A 19,135-nucleotide genomic window follows, 5' to 3' on the forward strand; every position below is an offset into this window, starting at 1 on the left:
GGGACCGAAGAAAACCAGGAATCGACTGCAATAAGATGTGGGACAAGTGAAAAAACTGCTCCACCAGCAGAAACAACAAGAACTAGAGTGACCAAAACAACCAAAAAACTGCCAAAGATGATGAGAAGGAAAAAAGGGAAAAGCAAGAAAGGACTTAGAAAATTTCAGATGGGATATGCACATACTTGACAGTAAGATTGAATATACTCATGATGGGTTGTGAGTTGAAGCACTACATATATTATTTACTCCCAGTCTAGGACTGAACTATGGTATTGGTCTTTTAGTTGCAGACTATAGAAAATAATGTAATGATTTTGACCAGCTCAGTTGTGTGGTGTGTTTCTACCAAGAATGTATTTTAAAATAATTTGTTTTTATTGTTGTTTGTTAATAAATTAATTTGATAAATATTTGTAACTGTATTTTTATTCTAATAATAAATTAATATAATTATTATTATTTTTTTCTGATGTGTTGCCATTGTAGATATCATTCATATGCTGAGAATTCCTGACAAAAATCACTGTATGTCTGAGTTTTTATTTTATGGATAAATGAGAGTCAACGACGGCGCTGGATGATCTGAAATGGCCGAGAAGGAAAAAAGGCCTTCGTCATATCAATATCTTATTATAGTGAAGGTGCAGTGTCACACTATCACCACATGGTGGCGGACTCACCTAGATAAGCGTTTCCAGCTAACTGCAGCCTTTAGATATTCACGAAAATGCTCAATCGGTTAGTTAACAGTTTTACACGAGCAGATATAAACTCATTGTGAATGTACAACTGGATAAAGATAATGTAAAACCCTGGACACAGCTGAAAATCAACAGACCTGGCTCAGGATAAAAAATAACCACACATTTATCTGTGAATTTTCCTTTTAGAGGTACTGCAGCAGTTTCACATAAAGAAGGCAGTGCTTTTTCAAACTTTTAACTTCAAACTATAATAGTTTAAAGACAGAAAGTCTCAATGTCAGTCTCAGCAGGGTGATAACAATTCAGTTTTACCACTGGCACTCTGGAAAGTTTGGCAGAAACAGCATACATAAAAGAGCATACATACAGTACTTCAACACACTTGCTCCAGACTGACACAAACGAAACCGACTAAGGTAGAAAACTATAATCAGACCAACACAATAATGTTGATTTCAGACACAGGAGGCCGGGGTGTCTTATTTTGTTTCTTGATTATCTCTCGGGTGGGCACGCTTGTTAGGTCACCAATCAAATGGCAGATAGAAATGAGATTTTTAATAAAGCTCGCGATTGAAATGAACATTGCAGGAAATTACAATCAATATTTGGCTTCAGATGCTCATCCGATATAGAGCCTTTTTTAGATGAAAAATGCTTTGCAAAATGTAGGAAACACGGTTACACTGGAAAACAGAGGAGAAGCCTGGTGTTATCAAACTTGAGGATACCTCTGATAAGCCAGAGAGCGGCTTTTATTTAGATCTTGAAACAAGAGGCAAAGAAAACAATTGAATTGATTGAGATCAAATCTCGCAGGCGGTGAGATTCACAAACACCTGGCTTGAGATCAGATCGCATTGAGTTTTTCTTTTTTTCCACCCTGTATAGAGCATTCTGCTTCTTCTGGGGGACAATATGAGTGGAGAACCAGCTGCATCTTGTACAACTATAAGTTATTTTTCTTCAATAACAACAGTACTGAAATTGACGATCGATATTGTTTATATCATAGCTGTGAAAAATCTCACATAAATGTGTGAACGTTTAGAGCGTTCTCCTTTACATTCATGTGGACATGCACACTGACACATAGAGTGGTTTTCCTCCTCAGATTTTTTATGGCTTGGCTGAGCCGAGGTCCTCATAAATCTACAGACAGGAAATAAATGCCAGCGGCCCTTTGCCTGAGTTGGTCAGGCGAAAATGAATGGAATAAAACAGGGCTTAATAGCACGGAGCAGGTAATTACCTTCTCTGGCCTGCTCGTCCATGAAATATGATAATATTGCACACTAATAAGATGTACCCAAACTCCCAGTGCCCATCCACAGGAGTAGAGAAGGGTCACTATGCTTTGCAAGTCTGTCATAAAGGGGTATTCTTTATAAAGGGGTTATTTGCAAAGTATTTTCACGTCTGACAATATTTATAAGATATTATGAGGCCCAAGTCAGGTTGTTAAAACTGGTTCCATTAAATATGTATTAGCACATATTACGTTCCAGTCAACTCTACTGATTATTTGTTTAGCTGCTGTTGTTGTTGTTATAAAATGGCACACAGCTAAAATATTTTCAATTTTATACAGAGGACCAATAATCAAAGCATTATTATAATATTTTTATATGTTATTGGACTTTATAGAGTGCTGCAGTGATGACATGATATTTTTGTAGGCCGAAAAATTTGCACCACCCTGGTTCCCTCAACAAAACCCAACAGGCTTTTTTATTAGCTTTTGGATTATTGCAGAAAATAAACTCTGTGTCCAACAAAAGTTTATGTGTTGTACATGTTTGGTTAACGTGATAATCTTCACAAATCAACACAACCTAAATATGATTACCAGAATTAAAAAGATAAATGAACAATGCCACGGTCGCATGATTTCAACATTATCACCATTAAGCTTCTACTCTTCCTGAAAATTAAATAGTTTGCAAGAGGATGAGGCTATAAAAGTGTATTATAAAAGAAAAAGTGAAATATGAAATATAAATATCTGGTTGGTCATGTGGCCTCAAATTGGCAGCCACTATGAAAAGGGACCACTCTTATGCAGAATAAAACAGCTTTTTTATATCACATTTACACATTATTTAAAGTACTACATTAGGTGTTTACATTTTTGCATGTGTACCTAAAGTAAATCAGTGTATTATCATGTCACGCTTAAGGAAACATAATACAGAGAACATCATAACATGTAAGCGTTGTGTGTGTGTGTTTAAGGGAAAGTGCTGAGCACATGGTTGTAAGGCCTGATGCACTCCTGGGACAGCGCTTAACTTGAGAGACAGTGACAAGAATGCACAAGTGCCGAATTCCGCGCTAAACTAAAAGAAATCCCTTTTCCGCTTTAAGACGCCAGCCAAAAGTGGGTTATTTGATCGCCATTGAGAAACTGAAAGATAATTTCATGCTTTTCATCTATGGGATCTGTAGGTGACGCGGCTGTCCAAAGAAACACAGCAATCATGCCTACTGTTTCAGATGGCTTAGCATTTTTTATGTATTCATGTTGGATTTGATACATCACTTTAACCTTAACCTTAACATTAACACACACACAAACACAAAACTCTATCCGTACAATTTCACATACATTTATACATACAAAATCTCCCAACCGTGTTTCCTACATGTGATTTCTGTGATTGGAGCTAAAAGTGTTTCATCCTCTAGAAAAGTGCATTCAGATTCAGAGAGAGAAATGAAAAGCCAGGCTGTGGCAGAGAATAAACAATACAAAAAGAAAAAGTACTAAACAATGACTCAGGGAGCTTGTATAATATGCAGTCTGCTGTTGAAGACATAATATGTATTGAAAAAAAAAATAGCCAAGGGAGGATACAGCAAGTCAATTTGTTGTGCTTTTAATTTCCTTTTCCTGAGAAAGATTCCCCCGTTTGAACTTGAGGTTTAGTTCCTTCATTCTTATCTCCCTCTCCTTTGGCCTGTTTTTATTCATGTTTGATTGTCCTTTGTGTATTAGCCTCTGGGAAGAGCAGTTTGTGTGTTTGTGTGTGTGCTTGTGTGCTGCATATCTTCACTTCCTCTGTTTAATTTGCCATTCCATGGTCAATAAGAGTGGCATCTTTGGAGGACCGGATTAAGAATGACCCCTAGTAATGGATTCTTCCCTCTTTTAATCAATAGGCCTGTCCCTCTTGTTTTGTGAAAGTGTGGCTTTATTCAGAGATACTTGATTCAGAAGCTGCATGTTTTGTAGCAGTCATATTGTTTTTGTCCTTTTGAGAAGGATGCATTACAATTACAATCTTAAAGGTCACATTTGCTTTATAATGGTATTCCATCCTAGTTTTGTTAAATATTCCTGGTAGTGGTTGATTGCAGACATATTTGAATGTTAAGAATTCTCCTGATTGCTCTATCAAGAGCACTTCTGCATCATTTAATGGCCTATAACATGCATTGTTGCAGTGAACATTGGTCTGTAGAAGCTATTTTATATGTATGAGAGTGTGTGTGTGTGCACATGTTCATATGAGCAGAACATTAGTGAGTATATTTTCAAGAAACTCTCTACAAATGAGGCTTTCTGGGACTAAGGGCTGTCAATCACGTACGAGCTTACAGGATCATGTCGGTAGACCTCGAGCCAATTACAGTTCACAACTAAGATCAGAATGGACAGTGCTTGAGGCCTTTTTTCATCTTTTTTTAAATAAGGTTCAGTCAGGTTGCAGTATCCCGCCACTGAGTTTGATAGAAATGGACACCAGCCTGCGATATGAAAGGTTTGTAGCTGCAGCACTTCCTCTGAAGATCGTAATAAGGTCATCTAAGCCATCAGCCGACAGAAAATCCACCTGTGTGTTTTCATACGCCACAAGTACCTTTCTCAAATCGATACTCAGACCTTTTCTTGGCCATTGATCTGAAAAGCTGTTTTTCTAATCCTGAGATTTAATTTTTTCTGAACTCTTCCACTACACACACCTTCAGATCAGTGGTTGGTGTGAGGTTCCCTGTTTTATTTCTGTCCTTAAGTAGGCCTTTTTTTTTTGAGTCATTCTATCAATTTTGAAAAATGTAATGCCTCCTTGCTAAAGTAAAAGTAGTAATTTATAAAAAAAAAAAAATAAAATCTTAGTGACCCCAAACTTTTTAATGCTAGTGTGTGTTGTATTTTTCCTAAGTGATAAGTTATAGAAAAAAAATATGTTATTGTTGATGTTTTTAAAATACATCTTATTTCCTTAGCTGTAAAGTATACTAACTGCTGAAACTGACAATGAATTTTAAAGTTACATTGAAAAAAAAAAAAAAAAAAAAAAAAAACAAGAAAAAAAAAAAAAAGAAAAAAAAAAGAAAAAAGATTTAATGAAATACTTAGTGTGGTATCTCAGCTTTCTCAGTCGTAGACAGAACTCTTCACAGGGTGCAGAAAGCTACAATCAATAAGTAGTTAACTTGTTGTGCGCCTGCCCCAGATTTTATGGTTCACAGCCACTGAAAGCCACAGCTGATCCAGAAATGATTACTTTAGATACCAACTTCACTCGCTCCACTTGTTCATCACTGGTAACTATTCATGCTGTTCTTAATGGTATTCTCCATCTTCAACCATAGATGAATGACACAGAGGGATGTGGGTGCCCAAATAACAGGCTTAGGTTTTTAGAATGAATAGAAAAGAATAGAAAAGAAAAGACTTTAAATATATTTTTAGAACAGTTATGCATGAGAAAGCTACAAAATATGACAAATCAGAAGTTCATGTATCCATTATTTTGTACATTAATATAACATTTGTTCAAAGTAATCTGGTCTTTAGTAATGTTCTCAAAGCATTAACACAAAAAATATTGTATGTATACATCATTCATTGAATTTATTTATTTATTTATTTTTCTGAAAGAAAGTAAAATGTAGTTAGACATTTGTGACTTTTACTTTTTGTGACTATAACTACTTGTTTCAGAATGATCAGAGAATATTGAAAAACATTTCCTGTCTGTAACATTCTCATATTGATTTCAAAATGATAGGCGTTTAGAATGTTCAAAGAAGATTTTCACAACTTAATGGGAATGTTAGCGAAATGTTCTTGGAGCATACATTTGTTATGTCTAAAGCAGCCTTATGGTCCTTGTGTTGTGATTGACAGGACTAGAGGAACAAGCTTCTCCAAAACTTACTTCTTAAACTCCATGTAAACTTTGTATGATGTACATAAGCCTATATTCAACATAGAAATGTTGTTCCTTCCATCCCCCTCCTAACTCTTCAGTGTTAAATGAGGTCAGAATCAAAGGCCTGCATGCTGAAAACGGGGCCCCTATGTTGGGGCAGATTATGCTGTGAACCTCACTCACTTATGACAGACCGTGCGCTGTGTTTGGAAACACTGGCCATAATTGTCCCCCGAGGTCAAAGCATGAACCCAGGGGGGTTCTTGGGATGATTTTCAGCAGAGGCCAGGTCATAGCTTAGAGATGGCTGGTTAACCTACTGACCATGACAAGTTCCAAGAGGCATTGAAGAATGTGCTTGAAAATTCTTGAATTTTTGACGGGCATCAAGATGATTGCGCTTACAACCGCATGTCAAAATGATGTTGTGCAGTGAGCCAGTGCGTTGAACTGCATGTAATGTTTGTTTACATGACAGGATTACCAATGAACCACATCACATTTCTCAGGTTTCTTCTTCATTCGTAATTCTAACTCCACTGTGTCTGTTTCCTTTTGTCAGATATGCTAAAGGATCACAGGACTGGCCCTCACCGGCTCCAGTTACTTGGGTAACTCATGCAGCACACAGAACGAGCGATGTGTGCATTCATCAGTACAAAAATAGGAGAGATTTGAAGGTTGGAATGATGGAGTGACTGACAGAGTGGTAGCGGGAGAGAGACAGATGAAAGGTGCAGATGAGACCCTGTGCCGGCCCCAGATCTGATTAAGGTCTACTGATGTGTGAGAGATTCACTCTCCCTCTCACCAAGGAAGTGTGTCCTAATGGGCTTCACCCGTCTTATTCCTTATCACTGCCAACATCATTGCTACAGTTACAAACCTTTATCTGACAAACACAATTATGCTGCAGTCATGGTGTCATCAGTAGGAGTCTTGTAATATTTTGTATAACGCAGAAAATGCGTAATTTTATGATCTAAAATAATTTAACTACTTAGTGAGAGTGGATATGCAGAGCCACATGGTTAGGGTTGTGTCATCCATTGAAATATGTTATGTAAATAATCACTTATATAATTAGAGTGCTTAATCATCTAAATAATGTTCTCTAAGATTAATTCAAATACATTTTTTAATACATACATTTTTGTGTATGTGCATTTCATTTAAAGAAACTATGACAAAAATATATTACCATTGTATAGTAGAATGTAGTTCTCAAAGTAATAACAATAATAATCATATAGTTTATTAAAGCAATATTTTTTAAAGGAATATTGCACAATTTTTATCCATGTTTTAATTTAAAATGCCCCTATTATGGGTAATGAAAGGTTCATATTTTGGTTTTGGGGGTCCCCAACAACAGGTTGACATGCATGCAAGGTCAAAAAACACTTTCATTGTCTTAAAATATGCATTTATTTTTTCCTTTTTTTGCTCAATGACTCCAAAACTCCTCCTTTGCATGACGCTAAACTGCGGTGATTGGTCTGATGACCCAGTCTGTTTATACATTAAAAAAACATGAAGCCCAGTAAAACAAAAAAACACTCAACCAAATTACTTAACCCAAAACACGTACGTAAACAAACAAAAACATATGTTATACAGGTCCTTCTCAAAAAATTAGCATACTGTAATAAAAGTTCATTATTTTCCATAATGTAATGATAAAAATTAAACTTTCATATATTTTAGATTCATTGCACACCAACTGAAATATTTCAGGTCTTTTATTGTTTTAATACTGATGATTTTGGCATACAGCTCATGAAAACCCAAAATTCCTATCTCAAAAAATTAGCATATTTCATCCGACCAATAAAAGAAAAGTGTTTTTAATACAAAAAAAAAAGTAAACCTTCAAATAATTATGTTCAGTTATGCACTCAATACTTGGTCGGGAATCCTTTTGCAGAAATGACTGCTTCAATGCGGCGTGGCATGGAGGCAATCAGCCTGTGGCACTGCTGAGGTGTTATGGAGGCCCAGGAGGCTCATCCAGAGTGTTGGGTCTTGCGTCTCTCAACTTTCTCTTCACAATATCCCACAGATTCTCTATGGGGTTCAGGTCAGGAGAGTTGGCAGGCCAATTGAGCACAGTAATACCATGGTCAGTAAACCATTTACCAGTGGTTTTGGCACTGTGAGCAGGTGCCAGGTCGTGCTGAAAAACAAAATCTTCATCTCCATAAAGCTTTTCAGCAGATGGAAGCATGAAGTGCTCCAAAATCTCCTGATAGCTAGCTGCATTGACCCTGCCCTTGATAAAACACAGTGGACCAACACCAGCAGCTGACATGGCACCCCAGACCATCACTGACTGTGGGTACTTGACACTGGACTTCAGGCATTTTGGCATTTCCCTTCTCCCCAGTCTTCCTCCAGACTCTGGCACCTTGATTTCCGAATGACATGCAAAATTTGCTTTCATCCGAAAAAAGTACTTTGGACCACTGAGCAACAGTCCAGTGCTGCTTCTCTGTAGCCCAGGTCAGGCGCTTCTGCCGCTGTTTCTGGTTCAAAAGCACACGCCTGTGTACGGTGGCTCTGGATGTTTCTACTCCAGACTCAGCCCACTGCTTCCGCAGGTCCCCCAAGGTCTGGAATCGGTCCTTCTCCACAATCTTCCTCAGGGTCCGGTCACCTCTTCTCGTTGTGCAGCGTTTTTTTGCAACACTTTTTCCTTCCCACAGACTTCCCACTGAGGTGCCTTGATACAGCACTCTGGGAACAGCCTATTCGTTCAGAAATTTCTTTTCTGTGTCTTACCCTCTCGCTTGAGGGTGTCAATGATGGCCTTCTGGACAGCAGTCAGGTCGGCAGTCTTACCCATGATTGCGGTTTTGAGTAATGAACCAGGCTGGAATTTTTAAAAGCCTCAGGAATCTTTTGCAGGTGTTTAGAGTTAATTAGTTGATTCAGATGATTAGGTTAAAAGCTCGTTTAGAGAACCTTTTCATGATATGCTAATTTTTTTGAGATAGGAATTTTGGGTTTTCATGAGCTGTATGCCAAAATCATCAGTATTAAAACAATAAAAGACCTGAAATATTTCAGTTGGTGTGCAATTAATCTAAAATATATGAAAGTTTAATTTTATCATTACATTATGGAAAATAATGAACTTTTATCACAATATGCTAATTTTTTGAGAAGGACCTGTATGTGTTAGCCTAATGCAGAAACGTATTGATAAAGCACTGCAGTTTATAAACTAACGTATTGCTCTATTCTTTATCAGAACTACAAGTAATAACAATAACAAACATTCACTATTCATCCATACATTTCTAGACAATTGCGAGTGAACAGATATTGCTGTTAGACAGAGACCTACAAGCTGCGCGGAGCAAACACAATACACACAACTACACGTAAACACGTATTTCGCATGCTGCACTAACCCCCATATCACACAATGGCAAGTTTTCAAAATAACTACACCACCAACATACAAAACCAACTTACATAATATACTCACCCCCATGTCATCCAAGATGTTCATGTCTCCCTTTCTTCAGTCGCAACTTACAAAACGAAGTGATCGGTCATTTTCTTAAAAAAATAAATAAATAAATTATACACTTTTTGCTCGTCTTGTCTAGCTCTGCGATGCACATGCATACTCCGTGTACAACGGTTTAAGACAGGGTATGCCTAAAAAATCATCTATTTATTTATTTATTTATTTATTTATTTATTTATTTATCATGTACGGGGCTCCTTATAAAACATAAAACATGGAACACATCAAAAAATAAGAATTTGGGAAAAAATTAAACTTCATAAAACATCACTGTGCTACAAGCCTCCGGTGTTTATTGACCTGGACATGTAACCTCGACACCAATAAATGTATAAATTACCCCAGGCATTACATATAGGCGTCACTCCGTCATTCATAGCTGAAAATAAGTTTGCTTTTGCCTAGTCTAGACTCTGTTAAGTGAAAGCATCTCCATAATGGTGTTAAAGGTGTCTGAACATTGATGGATCGTAATGCATTCACTCATTTGCTGTGGGTATGTGAACATACTTTGATGTCTAGCTGCAGGGCTGCCTGTCGATCGCACCTTCAGGGGGTTTTGTAACTACGTTACCCACAGTTATCCATCATGGTGTTAGAAGAGAGTGTTGGTAACCATTAGCTTTAGCATCTTTATCTCCCTCTGTCTAGCACTCTAGCTGTAATACGCGGGCCTAATTTGTTTAGCGTGCACAGAGTGTCCATTAGGGATGGGGCTTGTGTGCCTGGGTGTCTAAGTCTGTGGAAATGGTGACAAATCACACATGGATTTCCACTCAGTGTACTCCTGGCAGTGTACAGAAAGAACAAGATATTTTTGGTGTGGAGAGAATAGTTTGTCTCAAAGAAATGAATATTTTCTCATCATCTATGTATTTTCTCATCAAAATATGAATGTATTTTTTTTCTCAATGGAATGCAACTGGGGTAATTCAGCACATTTAAACTTTTGTATACTAGACCACTATATTGGGCCTATAAACTTCTAAAGAAAGTGATATATTGGCTGTGGATCTCAGATATGCATACAGACATTGAGATGAACTACCTTTGAAAGGTGCCTACATTCAAAGATCATTTAGCTGAAGTAACTCAGCAAAACAGTAATGCCAAAAGAGAGTTGCAAAGCAATACGAACAAAAGCCAATGCACCCCTAGCCCACTAACCATGCAGGAAATTACTGTGGTTTCCTATAATACTACTCAGAACGCTGCGAAAGTTTGTTTCAGATCTTAGATAAATAACTGAGAAGCAAATATCCTGTTTCACATATTTTATTGCAAGACAGTAACGCATTCATGAGTTCAGTATGAAACTAAAATCACATTGTCTCGTAGCTGCTGTGGTGAATATTTTCTTAGAAGAAGCAGTGTCGAGACAGTAAAGTGACACAGAACTACAATAGAGCTTGTCTAGAAAAAAGATCAACAGATCAACCTTTAAAAGGAGGGCGCCATTTAAGGGGTTTTTGTCTTTAAATCTTATCAAATAATCACAGACTTGACAGCAACATCAGGTGCACAAAGAGAGAAATAGAAAGAAATAGTGAGAAATAGTGACTGGCAACTAGAGTGCACAAAGTTTTTCTTTATACCCTTTCTCTTGTTACTTGTTGGATGGGGATGAATGGCTGTCTGCTCTACAGTGTGGCAGGCGAAGTTCTGGACTCAGGGAGGGATTCCTTAGACATGGGAGAGGAGAACAGGGGGTGTTTATGGGGGGGGGGGATCTTGTAAGCTTTCATTGTTGTCCTGGGCTTTCCCACACACTCACTTTTGTGTGTGCAGTCTCTTGCAAACTCTAACATGATGAATTACCTGCTGCATGCTGCATTCCATGTGGTTCAGTTGCACGGTAGTTCCTAAAGTACCAAAGCCCTGCTCCCTTACTCTGTTATGTACAACTCCTCCCCCAACCCCACGCTCATCTCTCAGTTTGCTTCCTTCTGTTCATGAGCAGACTATCACTCTCCCTCCCTCCATTATGTTCCTCACACTCATACTATCTATCTTGGAAACCGAGGCACACGGCCACAGGCTGTTCAACTTTCTCTCTCTTTCTTTGCCCATTAGCCTCGTCCAGCCCTCCTCTCATTGGCACCCAATGATGTCTGGAGGGTCTCTGGATCAGTGCCCCACCTCCTCATAAAAAGCCTTTCTTTGCTTCTAAATGCGAGCACCAAACTACCAGCCATTAAATGTTTGGCCTGTCACAATAGAGACATTAGCACACGAGTGAGTGGCTCTGAAAAGCCTGTGAGAGTGTTAGGTGGATTCAGCATGGCAGACGACCCTTTCAGCGAGCCCTGTAGTACCACAAGCCCAGTGGTTTCAGCTAAAGATTCAAGATTGAAACCTAGGCTGAACTGTTTTGGAACAGGTGTAACTTGCTCTTAAGAGAATAGAGCTACAAGTGGAGTATACATACACACTACTGTTCAGAAGTTTAGAGTTTATTTATTTGATTGAAAATACAGTAAAACAGTAATATGTGAAATATTACAATTTAAAATAACTGTTTTGTATTATAATATATTTTATGTAATTTATTCCAGTAATAGGCAAGGCTGGATTTTCAGCAGCCATTACCTCAGTCTTTTATGTCACACGATCCTTCAGAAATCACTGTAAATCTGTGAGTTGAAAACAGTTGTGCTGCCTAATATTTTTGTGGAAACCGTGATAGATTATATATTATTTTCCAGATTCTCTGCTGAACTGAAAGTTCAAATTAACAGCAGTTTGAAATTGTAAACTTTTGTAACACTATAAATGTCTTTACTATCACTTTTGATCAATTAAGTACACCCTTGCTGGATAAATTTCTTATATACACACACACTCAAAATGTTACTGATCCCTAACTTTTGAACGATACCTCAGATTAAATTAATTTCAAATATAAATGTACATTTTATGAGTAAGGTAATAGGCAAAATGCACTTGCATTCCTCGCTGTGTTTTCGAGGTTTCAACAGATTACTTTTTTTTTTTTTTTGTGGTCCATGTGCATGTGGTTTCCAGCAGTGAACTTGCACAGTAGTGCAACCTGCCAAATAGAACAATCTGCAGTATGAGGAGTTGGATTTGGCCCTCAATCCAAGCCATTATAACTGACTGACCTTTCACAGGGTGAAGGGGGGAGAGAGCAGGTGACCAGAGTTCAATCCTTTTAGAAATGGGCTGAAAAAAAAGGGTAGAGACTGAAGCATTTCCTTTGGATTAAAAACAACCATTAAGCTTCGATGTGACTCAAAATGACACAGAATGGCAGAAATGCACAAATGGCATATGAATTAGTCTGAGAAAAAAGGTTATGTGTTTGTGTGTGTCTTAAGCACTGGCTAAAGCTAAATGTACACTGGACAGTGATTCTATGAAGGACTCTTTAACAGTAGCTCACTATCCTCCTCTAATGGACATTTGTGTTATGAAAGCGAAATGAATATCGCAGGCATATTCCATACACTCTGTCCTGACTTCCATGGTTTCTCTTGAAGAGCAGAAGCTGACACTGCTTTTTACTGTAGCAATCAGAGACAATCCACAGTGACGACAGTGAGGAGTTTGAGAGCCTTGTCATGTCATTAATAGTGTTGCAATGACAGAGGGTTGTTACTGGATGAATAAAGCCTTTTAAAAACCTTTTCTTATGTAACCCCACGGGGAAATTAGTTCATTGACATGCGGCCTGTACGGGGTGTAAATTGCTTAATTGTCTTAATTGGACACTTAGAAAATCCCAGTTGGAACAGAGAGAAAGTGGATAAAGTGATGCTGGATTCACTGGTCGGTGTTCAGCTGCGAATTCCAAATCTAGCAAAGATTACAAATCATATCTTGTAATTTTAATTCTACTGTAGTTCATTTAGCGTACCTTATTTCTAAAAGAATAGTTCCAGATCTAAAATCTTATTGGATAAGCTATGTTCAAGTCCACTAAAGAATAGCAGATAAATGGATATGTATGGGCACACTTAATCTGAATTCTGCATTAATGTGCCTACAAGCACTTTCTTGCGATTTTGTGTTTTTGTGTGTGTATGATTACTGCAAATGTGTTAAATGGGATAGTTCACCTAAAAAAGTTCTGTTATCATTTACTTGCCATCATGTGGGTCAAAAAAAGGGTGTTTTAAAAAATGTTGCTAACAACATTCTTTAAAAATAAGAACATTTTTGATTTGCTGTCCATTAACAGTTTTGCTAGTAACTGACTTTTATTGTAGACATTTCTTTAAAATATTATCTTGTATGTTTCACAGAAGACAGAAAAAGTTTGGGGCAACATGAGGGTGAGTAAAAGATGAGTTACCGTTATTTTTTGCTGTTATAAAAGCAGTAAGATGCTTATTGCTGTGTGTTACCGTAATTACTTATTCCATACTAATATGAGACATTTTCTTTTCTCTGCCTAATAATAGCTAATTTTGAAACGGTGGGTCACTACTGATAAGAATTAAGCAATAGGATTTCAAATGAGTTGTTTATTTAAATAATATTATAACATCTGCATGACAAACTACTTTTTGCTGTAACTGTTCCCACAAGTTACTCTGATTGTTTTTTTTTTGTTTGTTTGTTTGTTTTTTTGATCAGTTGTATCAGCAAGAATTGGAAGATAAAGCAAGAACTGCGCAAAAGCAGCAGCTCTTCTGGTGCACTTAATTGTCTGAAGTGGCTCACTCATTTTCATTCACTACTCTGGTCTATATTTGTCGACTTATGTAGGGAAGAGTGAATGAGGATATAGGGCGATTTTGGATACAGCCACAAATGTGAAAGAGAAAGCTGACCATAGAAAAAGAGTTCTTGCTTGTACTTGATATAGCGCCCTTTGGCAATGCTAAGAATTTAAGCAATAACATGTGCAACTTTACAAAATCGAACTTGCGTAGCTACTAAGGCTATAGATAAAAAAAAAAAAAAAAAGATGGTACACTCCTGTTATTTATAATTGGGAGAAATTGCAACGTGCAATATGGTAGAATATGTCCCGCCTTCAAAATGAAAGAGCCAGTCTTTGATTGGTAAAGTCATTGCATTACTGCATGCCCTATTAGCGGCTGTTTCTCTGAACTGCTATATGTAAGCCGTCCGCCATATTGGAACAATCAAAGCAGGTACGTGAACACTCAAGAGCAAGATGACTGTAGGTCTGCAACCATAGTTACCATCTGTATGTGAAATAGACTTCAGCAGATGATTTTGCTAAGCTAACACAAGAAGAAGCCGTTAGGTAACGTGATGTTTAAAAGGTATTATAGTTTTAAAAGCCTGTAATATTGAGTTAATACAGTACATATTAAAAACACAAACCAACACATTCTGAAAGATTATTCAGTTTCTTGAGGAATTAAAATTTCGGTGTCTTTTTTTACAACTGGAGGCTGTGCAATGTTGTGGCATCCTAAAACTGATTTTTATTGTGAGTGATGACACATTGACTCTTCCAAGATGGTGGACTCGTTGATGTGTCTGGAGTGGTCTAATGTCATTTTGGTCTAATGTCAATTTTTTTTTTTTTTGCTGATTTGAGATATGTAATTTAATTGTGAGTTCAGCAAGCAGTTTTTGAGATTTCAGGACACCCCCGTTTATTTAGATTGGACTTGGTCTTGGATGCCCAAAATAGCTGCCTGGAGGCGTTGCAAATATGGCCAGCCAAGTGAACAGACTTACCCAGGGCTGGAATTGAGTGGGGATGAAGGCCTGGTGGAAAAAAATGACAAAAAGCATCCACCCTGTGAAACCAACATCCCCCCAACCATCCCCTTTAGATTAATAATGTTGTGTATGTAAAATTAATCGTGCAAATTAAATGTTACAATTCTCTATTTATGATAATTCACAAACTGAATAACTGTGATTGGCCAATCAGAACGCATTACTGTAACAAGCTGCCACAAGCTGAATCCAATTTCCGTCATTTTTCATGCAAAATGGTTCAAGCTCAATTTTTGAAGTTCTTTAAAAAGAAGACAACAGAAGGTATGATTTTTCCTTGATTAGAATTAAAAAACATTCCCCTGACATAATGTCACTGTGCTGTATGTGTGACTCTGAGGGACTGAGAGATGATAGGAGAGCTGACGAGTATGTCACCAACTTTGCAAAAAAACAAACAAAAACACATCTTGAGAGTCCAGAAGCATTCACTATGGGATGAAGCCCATTAGAATGCAGTTAGAATGCCCTTATAGTTCAAGCAATGAAAGAAAAAATACCCATGTATGATTTTTTTAGGTTTTTATATTCATTGCACAAGCAATGTACTTTTCTGAATATCAGCACCATAAATATGCTAATAATTTTATACAACAGTGTAGAGCAACTTGGTGTTTCTTTCTTTGAATGAATCTGTTTATGAACGAATCATGTGAGCCAGTGATTCAACTGTTCATTCACTTGTTTCGTTTCTAATTGAATCAGCCGTTTCGAACGGATCGTTTGATTTGAATGATTCAATAAATCATTTATTAAAATGGGGACTTTCTGTCACCGACTAGTGGTTTTATTGTCATCTTTATTTATCCATGACAGTCCTAAACCAGCCAGGTGCCAGCACAAAAACACTTTCAGCAAAATATTGTTTAATTAGCAGTACTGACCACTGGACTTACCTTGAAAGTGACTTTGGTAGCTAGAAACATTAACATACCTTACACTGTACACTGCATGTTTTGTGAACATTAGTCCATTTTTTGACAGACCTAAACAGTATGTAAACGAAGAGCAAATTTACGGCTAAAATGAGAATGACTTAAATTATTGCAAGTTTGTTCATTTCGTCCTAATACAAGACGTTTTGACCCGCCTAATATAGCTTACTTCAGAAACTTATACCATCAAGCAAAGTGTCACTATCACTGAGGCCCTGTCCACATGAACGTGGGTATTTTTAAATTAGAAAATTAGAATTAAGCAGTATAAATCCAGTCTAAAATACATTTTGGCAACTGTTATCCTCCGCGCATCCTTCAGTTTCTGTGTGGCGGTTCGCGCCTTTTAAAGCACCCGCGCGCCTCCCGCCGTCCTCCGTTTCCCTGGCAACCCGGGATGATTGACACACCAGTCTATTCCCGGACCCTCCCTCTCCTCTGCTCTGCTCTCCTCTCCTCTCCTCACTTGAGCTCTGATCGCGAGCCTCAGTAACTTTCTACAGCGAGAGGGATGCAGCGCGCGCTCAGCGCAGCCTGAAAATGGCAACCCTTTGGATTTATCCGTCCCTTCTTTTCTTTCTTTTCCCCTCCCTCACACCGAGTCAAGCCTTACGGAATTATCCAGAGAATGAAGGTAAGAGGGTTTTGTGTTTAAAAACTAAAGAATAGGATTAATTAATTTCTATGGTTTGCGGGAGACACAGTTTTCTGAAGTGCGCTCTGGATACTGTGTTTCATATAAATCATGCATAAGGTGAATGAAGCAGGCAGAGAAAAAAATATGCATGTGCAAAGTGAATGTGTTTTTAACTAAGGTTTATTGAAATATTAGGGTACAACATGCTTGTCCTGTAGAACTCAGTGTCCGTCAAAAATCAGTTTACGAAGCTTTTATACTCTATTCGAAAGTCACTGTACAATAGTAAAGCAATATTTATTCTTTTTTTTTTTTTCTAAAAGTTAACTGGAAGAAACTTAAAAAATTTGGGTATCTATTAGAAAGTTATTTAATAATTTATTATTTAATAATGTGTAAAGTGTTAAAGTTATTTGAAAGTACATATATTTGCTAAGGATTAAAAATTGATCAAACAAAATTAAGAACTTGATGTGAGCAAGTAAAACTATTATATTTCCAGAAATCATGCAGTGTGTTGTGACCAGCTGGAACCAGAGAGAAGTCTCTATAAGCCTGATGATTTATCAGTGACCATAAGGTGATTTGTTAATGGTGACTGCATCTTGTCTATATAGCAGTCTCAATGCATAAAAATCTGTTCCACGGTCTGTTAAAAAAAAAAAAAAAAAAAAAAAATACTGAAATAGCTTACCAGTTCCCTGCCACAAGGATGAGAACACATGAAACTGACCAAGTGGTTTATCACTTTATTTTAAAATAAATCAATTTAGAATAGTAATTAATGCTTATATTAGTTAAGGTTTATATTTATCATCTCAAAAGTGCATGTTTTTCTGTGTGTGCCAGAGCTGTGAGTTGTCCAGTAAATATTTCGATATGGTTCGTTTTGAATTGTGAACTGTTTTTTAAATGATAAAGATAGTCAGACCATATGAATGAGTTTTTTTTTTTTTTTTTTTAATCAGTACAGACTAGTTCAAATGTTGGAATTTGAGTTGAGCAAAATGCGTCCTAGATAGACAATGAAGATGATGCTTCCATCAAGGCAGATAGCTTTTATAGTAATTTCCTATCCTGAGCAGAAAACTGAAATAACTTTTTTTCTTGTTACTTTTAGTGATTTCAGTCACATAATTTAAAAAAAAATAAAAATAAAAAATGAGTCACAGAAGCATTTAGATTACACCAATGCCAACCCTTAAAACCTGAGCAAAATTAATTTTGTTGAATGAAAAAATGCATCTGAGAGGATGATGAAACTGTGTTTAACCCGTGGAAATGGGAGACAAATCATTTTGTACCCAATAGAAGGACTAAACAGTGCTTTTCTGGTTGGTGCCTGCCATCTGGTTACTAGAAATTGCTTTTGCTCTCGATCGTTTTCCTGTGTTCCCTCCCAGCCGGGCTTGTTCTTCTAGCCTCTTCTTTATAATGTTTTCTGCTTTCTTCTGAACCTTCCATTCTGTTATCTGTCTAATTGGCTGACTTTAGTTGACTGCCCCTTGTCTTTGTATTTTTGCAGTAGCATGTACTTTTGTGCTTATGTGAGCAGAGTGCATAACATCTCATCCAGTGGCTTCCAACGGCAAAGCACAGTCTCTTCTGCTTTGTCTCTGCTATGTTCTCCCGTGCTCTATATGTGACTGTAAATAACGTCTTCTCATCTGGAGGACGCCCGCTGTGCTTGCTCACCGAGCCGTAGGACTGACCAGCGTTTGTTATTTTAAGCCGCAGTGGGAGTGCTGGTGCCATGTTACACTAGAGCAATGTGAACACAATGACACAGAGTCATTTGCCACATATGGACCAAAATGTGGAAGTTATCTAAGGAGGACTGAATTCAGAGGTCAGGGGACAGTGCAGTAGCTGATGTGAACAGCAGAGGGCGCATTGTTGCACCAGAATTCATTTGTCAAGGTTTTGGTTTGCGGTGGATCTCACAGTTTTGTGAATTTATGGTATGAAAAATTTGGGGCAGAAACTAAAATCTAGTTTTTGTTTTGACCAGGGTTGAGATTTTTAGCCCCACTCATGGAGATCTGAACACAATTATGCCAAGACATCACAAGCATGTTTTTCAGGCTCTTGCAGTTTCAACAAGCACACGACTAGATATTGATTCAAAACTAATTTTACAGTGAAATGAAGAAGAGTTCTGTTTAGTCTCTTGCAGTCTAACAGCAGAGGTTTCATACCACCTGCTTGAGAAAAGATTAGACTGAGTCTGATCCGGGTTGGTGAGCTTAATTCGGTTTAATGGCTTAAAAAGAACATTTAATCTTTTTGCTGAACCCCTGGCATGGTCATCGATTTTTAAGTTTTTTTTTTTGTTTGTTGGTTTTTGCTTTTCTTTTGCTCCAGATTAGTATTCTACCTCCACCATGGGCTGTTTTCACTGCTCTGACATTCCTCTCTCTTTTTCCTTC

The 19,135-nt window shown here is 37.5% G+C and overlaps 1 protein-coding gene across 1 annotated transcript in view; it reads left to right on the forward strand.

The window, feature by feature from the left end:
- The first annotated feature begins 16,527 nt into the window (after window positions 1-16,527).
- Window positions 16,528-19,135, forward strand: part of LOC109112126 (ephrin type-A receptor 3-like) — a 109,503-nt gene continuing 106,895 nt past the window's right edge. The window contains exon 1 of the mRNA XM_042777815.1: window positions 16,528-16,703. Coding sequence (XP_042633749.1) covers window positions 16,610-16,703 — 94 coding nt within the window. The 5' untranslated portion in view covers window positions 16,528-16,609. The remainder of the gene's footprint in view (window positions 16,704-19,135) is intronic.

The sequence above is a fragment of the Cyprinus carpio genome, chromosome A2 (genome assembly GCF_018340385.1).
Source record: "Cyprinus carpio isolate SPL01 chromosome A2, ASM1834038v1, whole genome shotgun sequence".
NCBI lineage: Eukaryota > Metazoa > Chordata > Actinopteri > Cypriniformes > Cyprinidae > Cyprinus > Cyprinus carpio.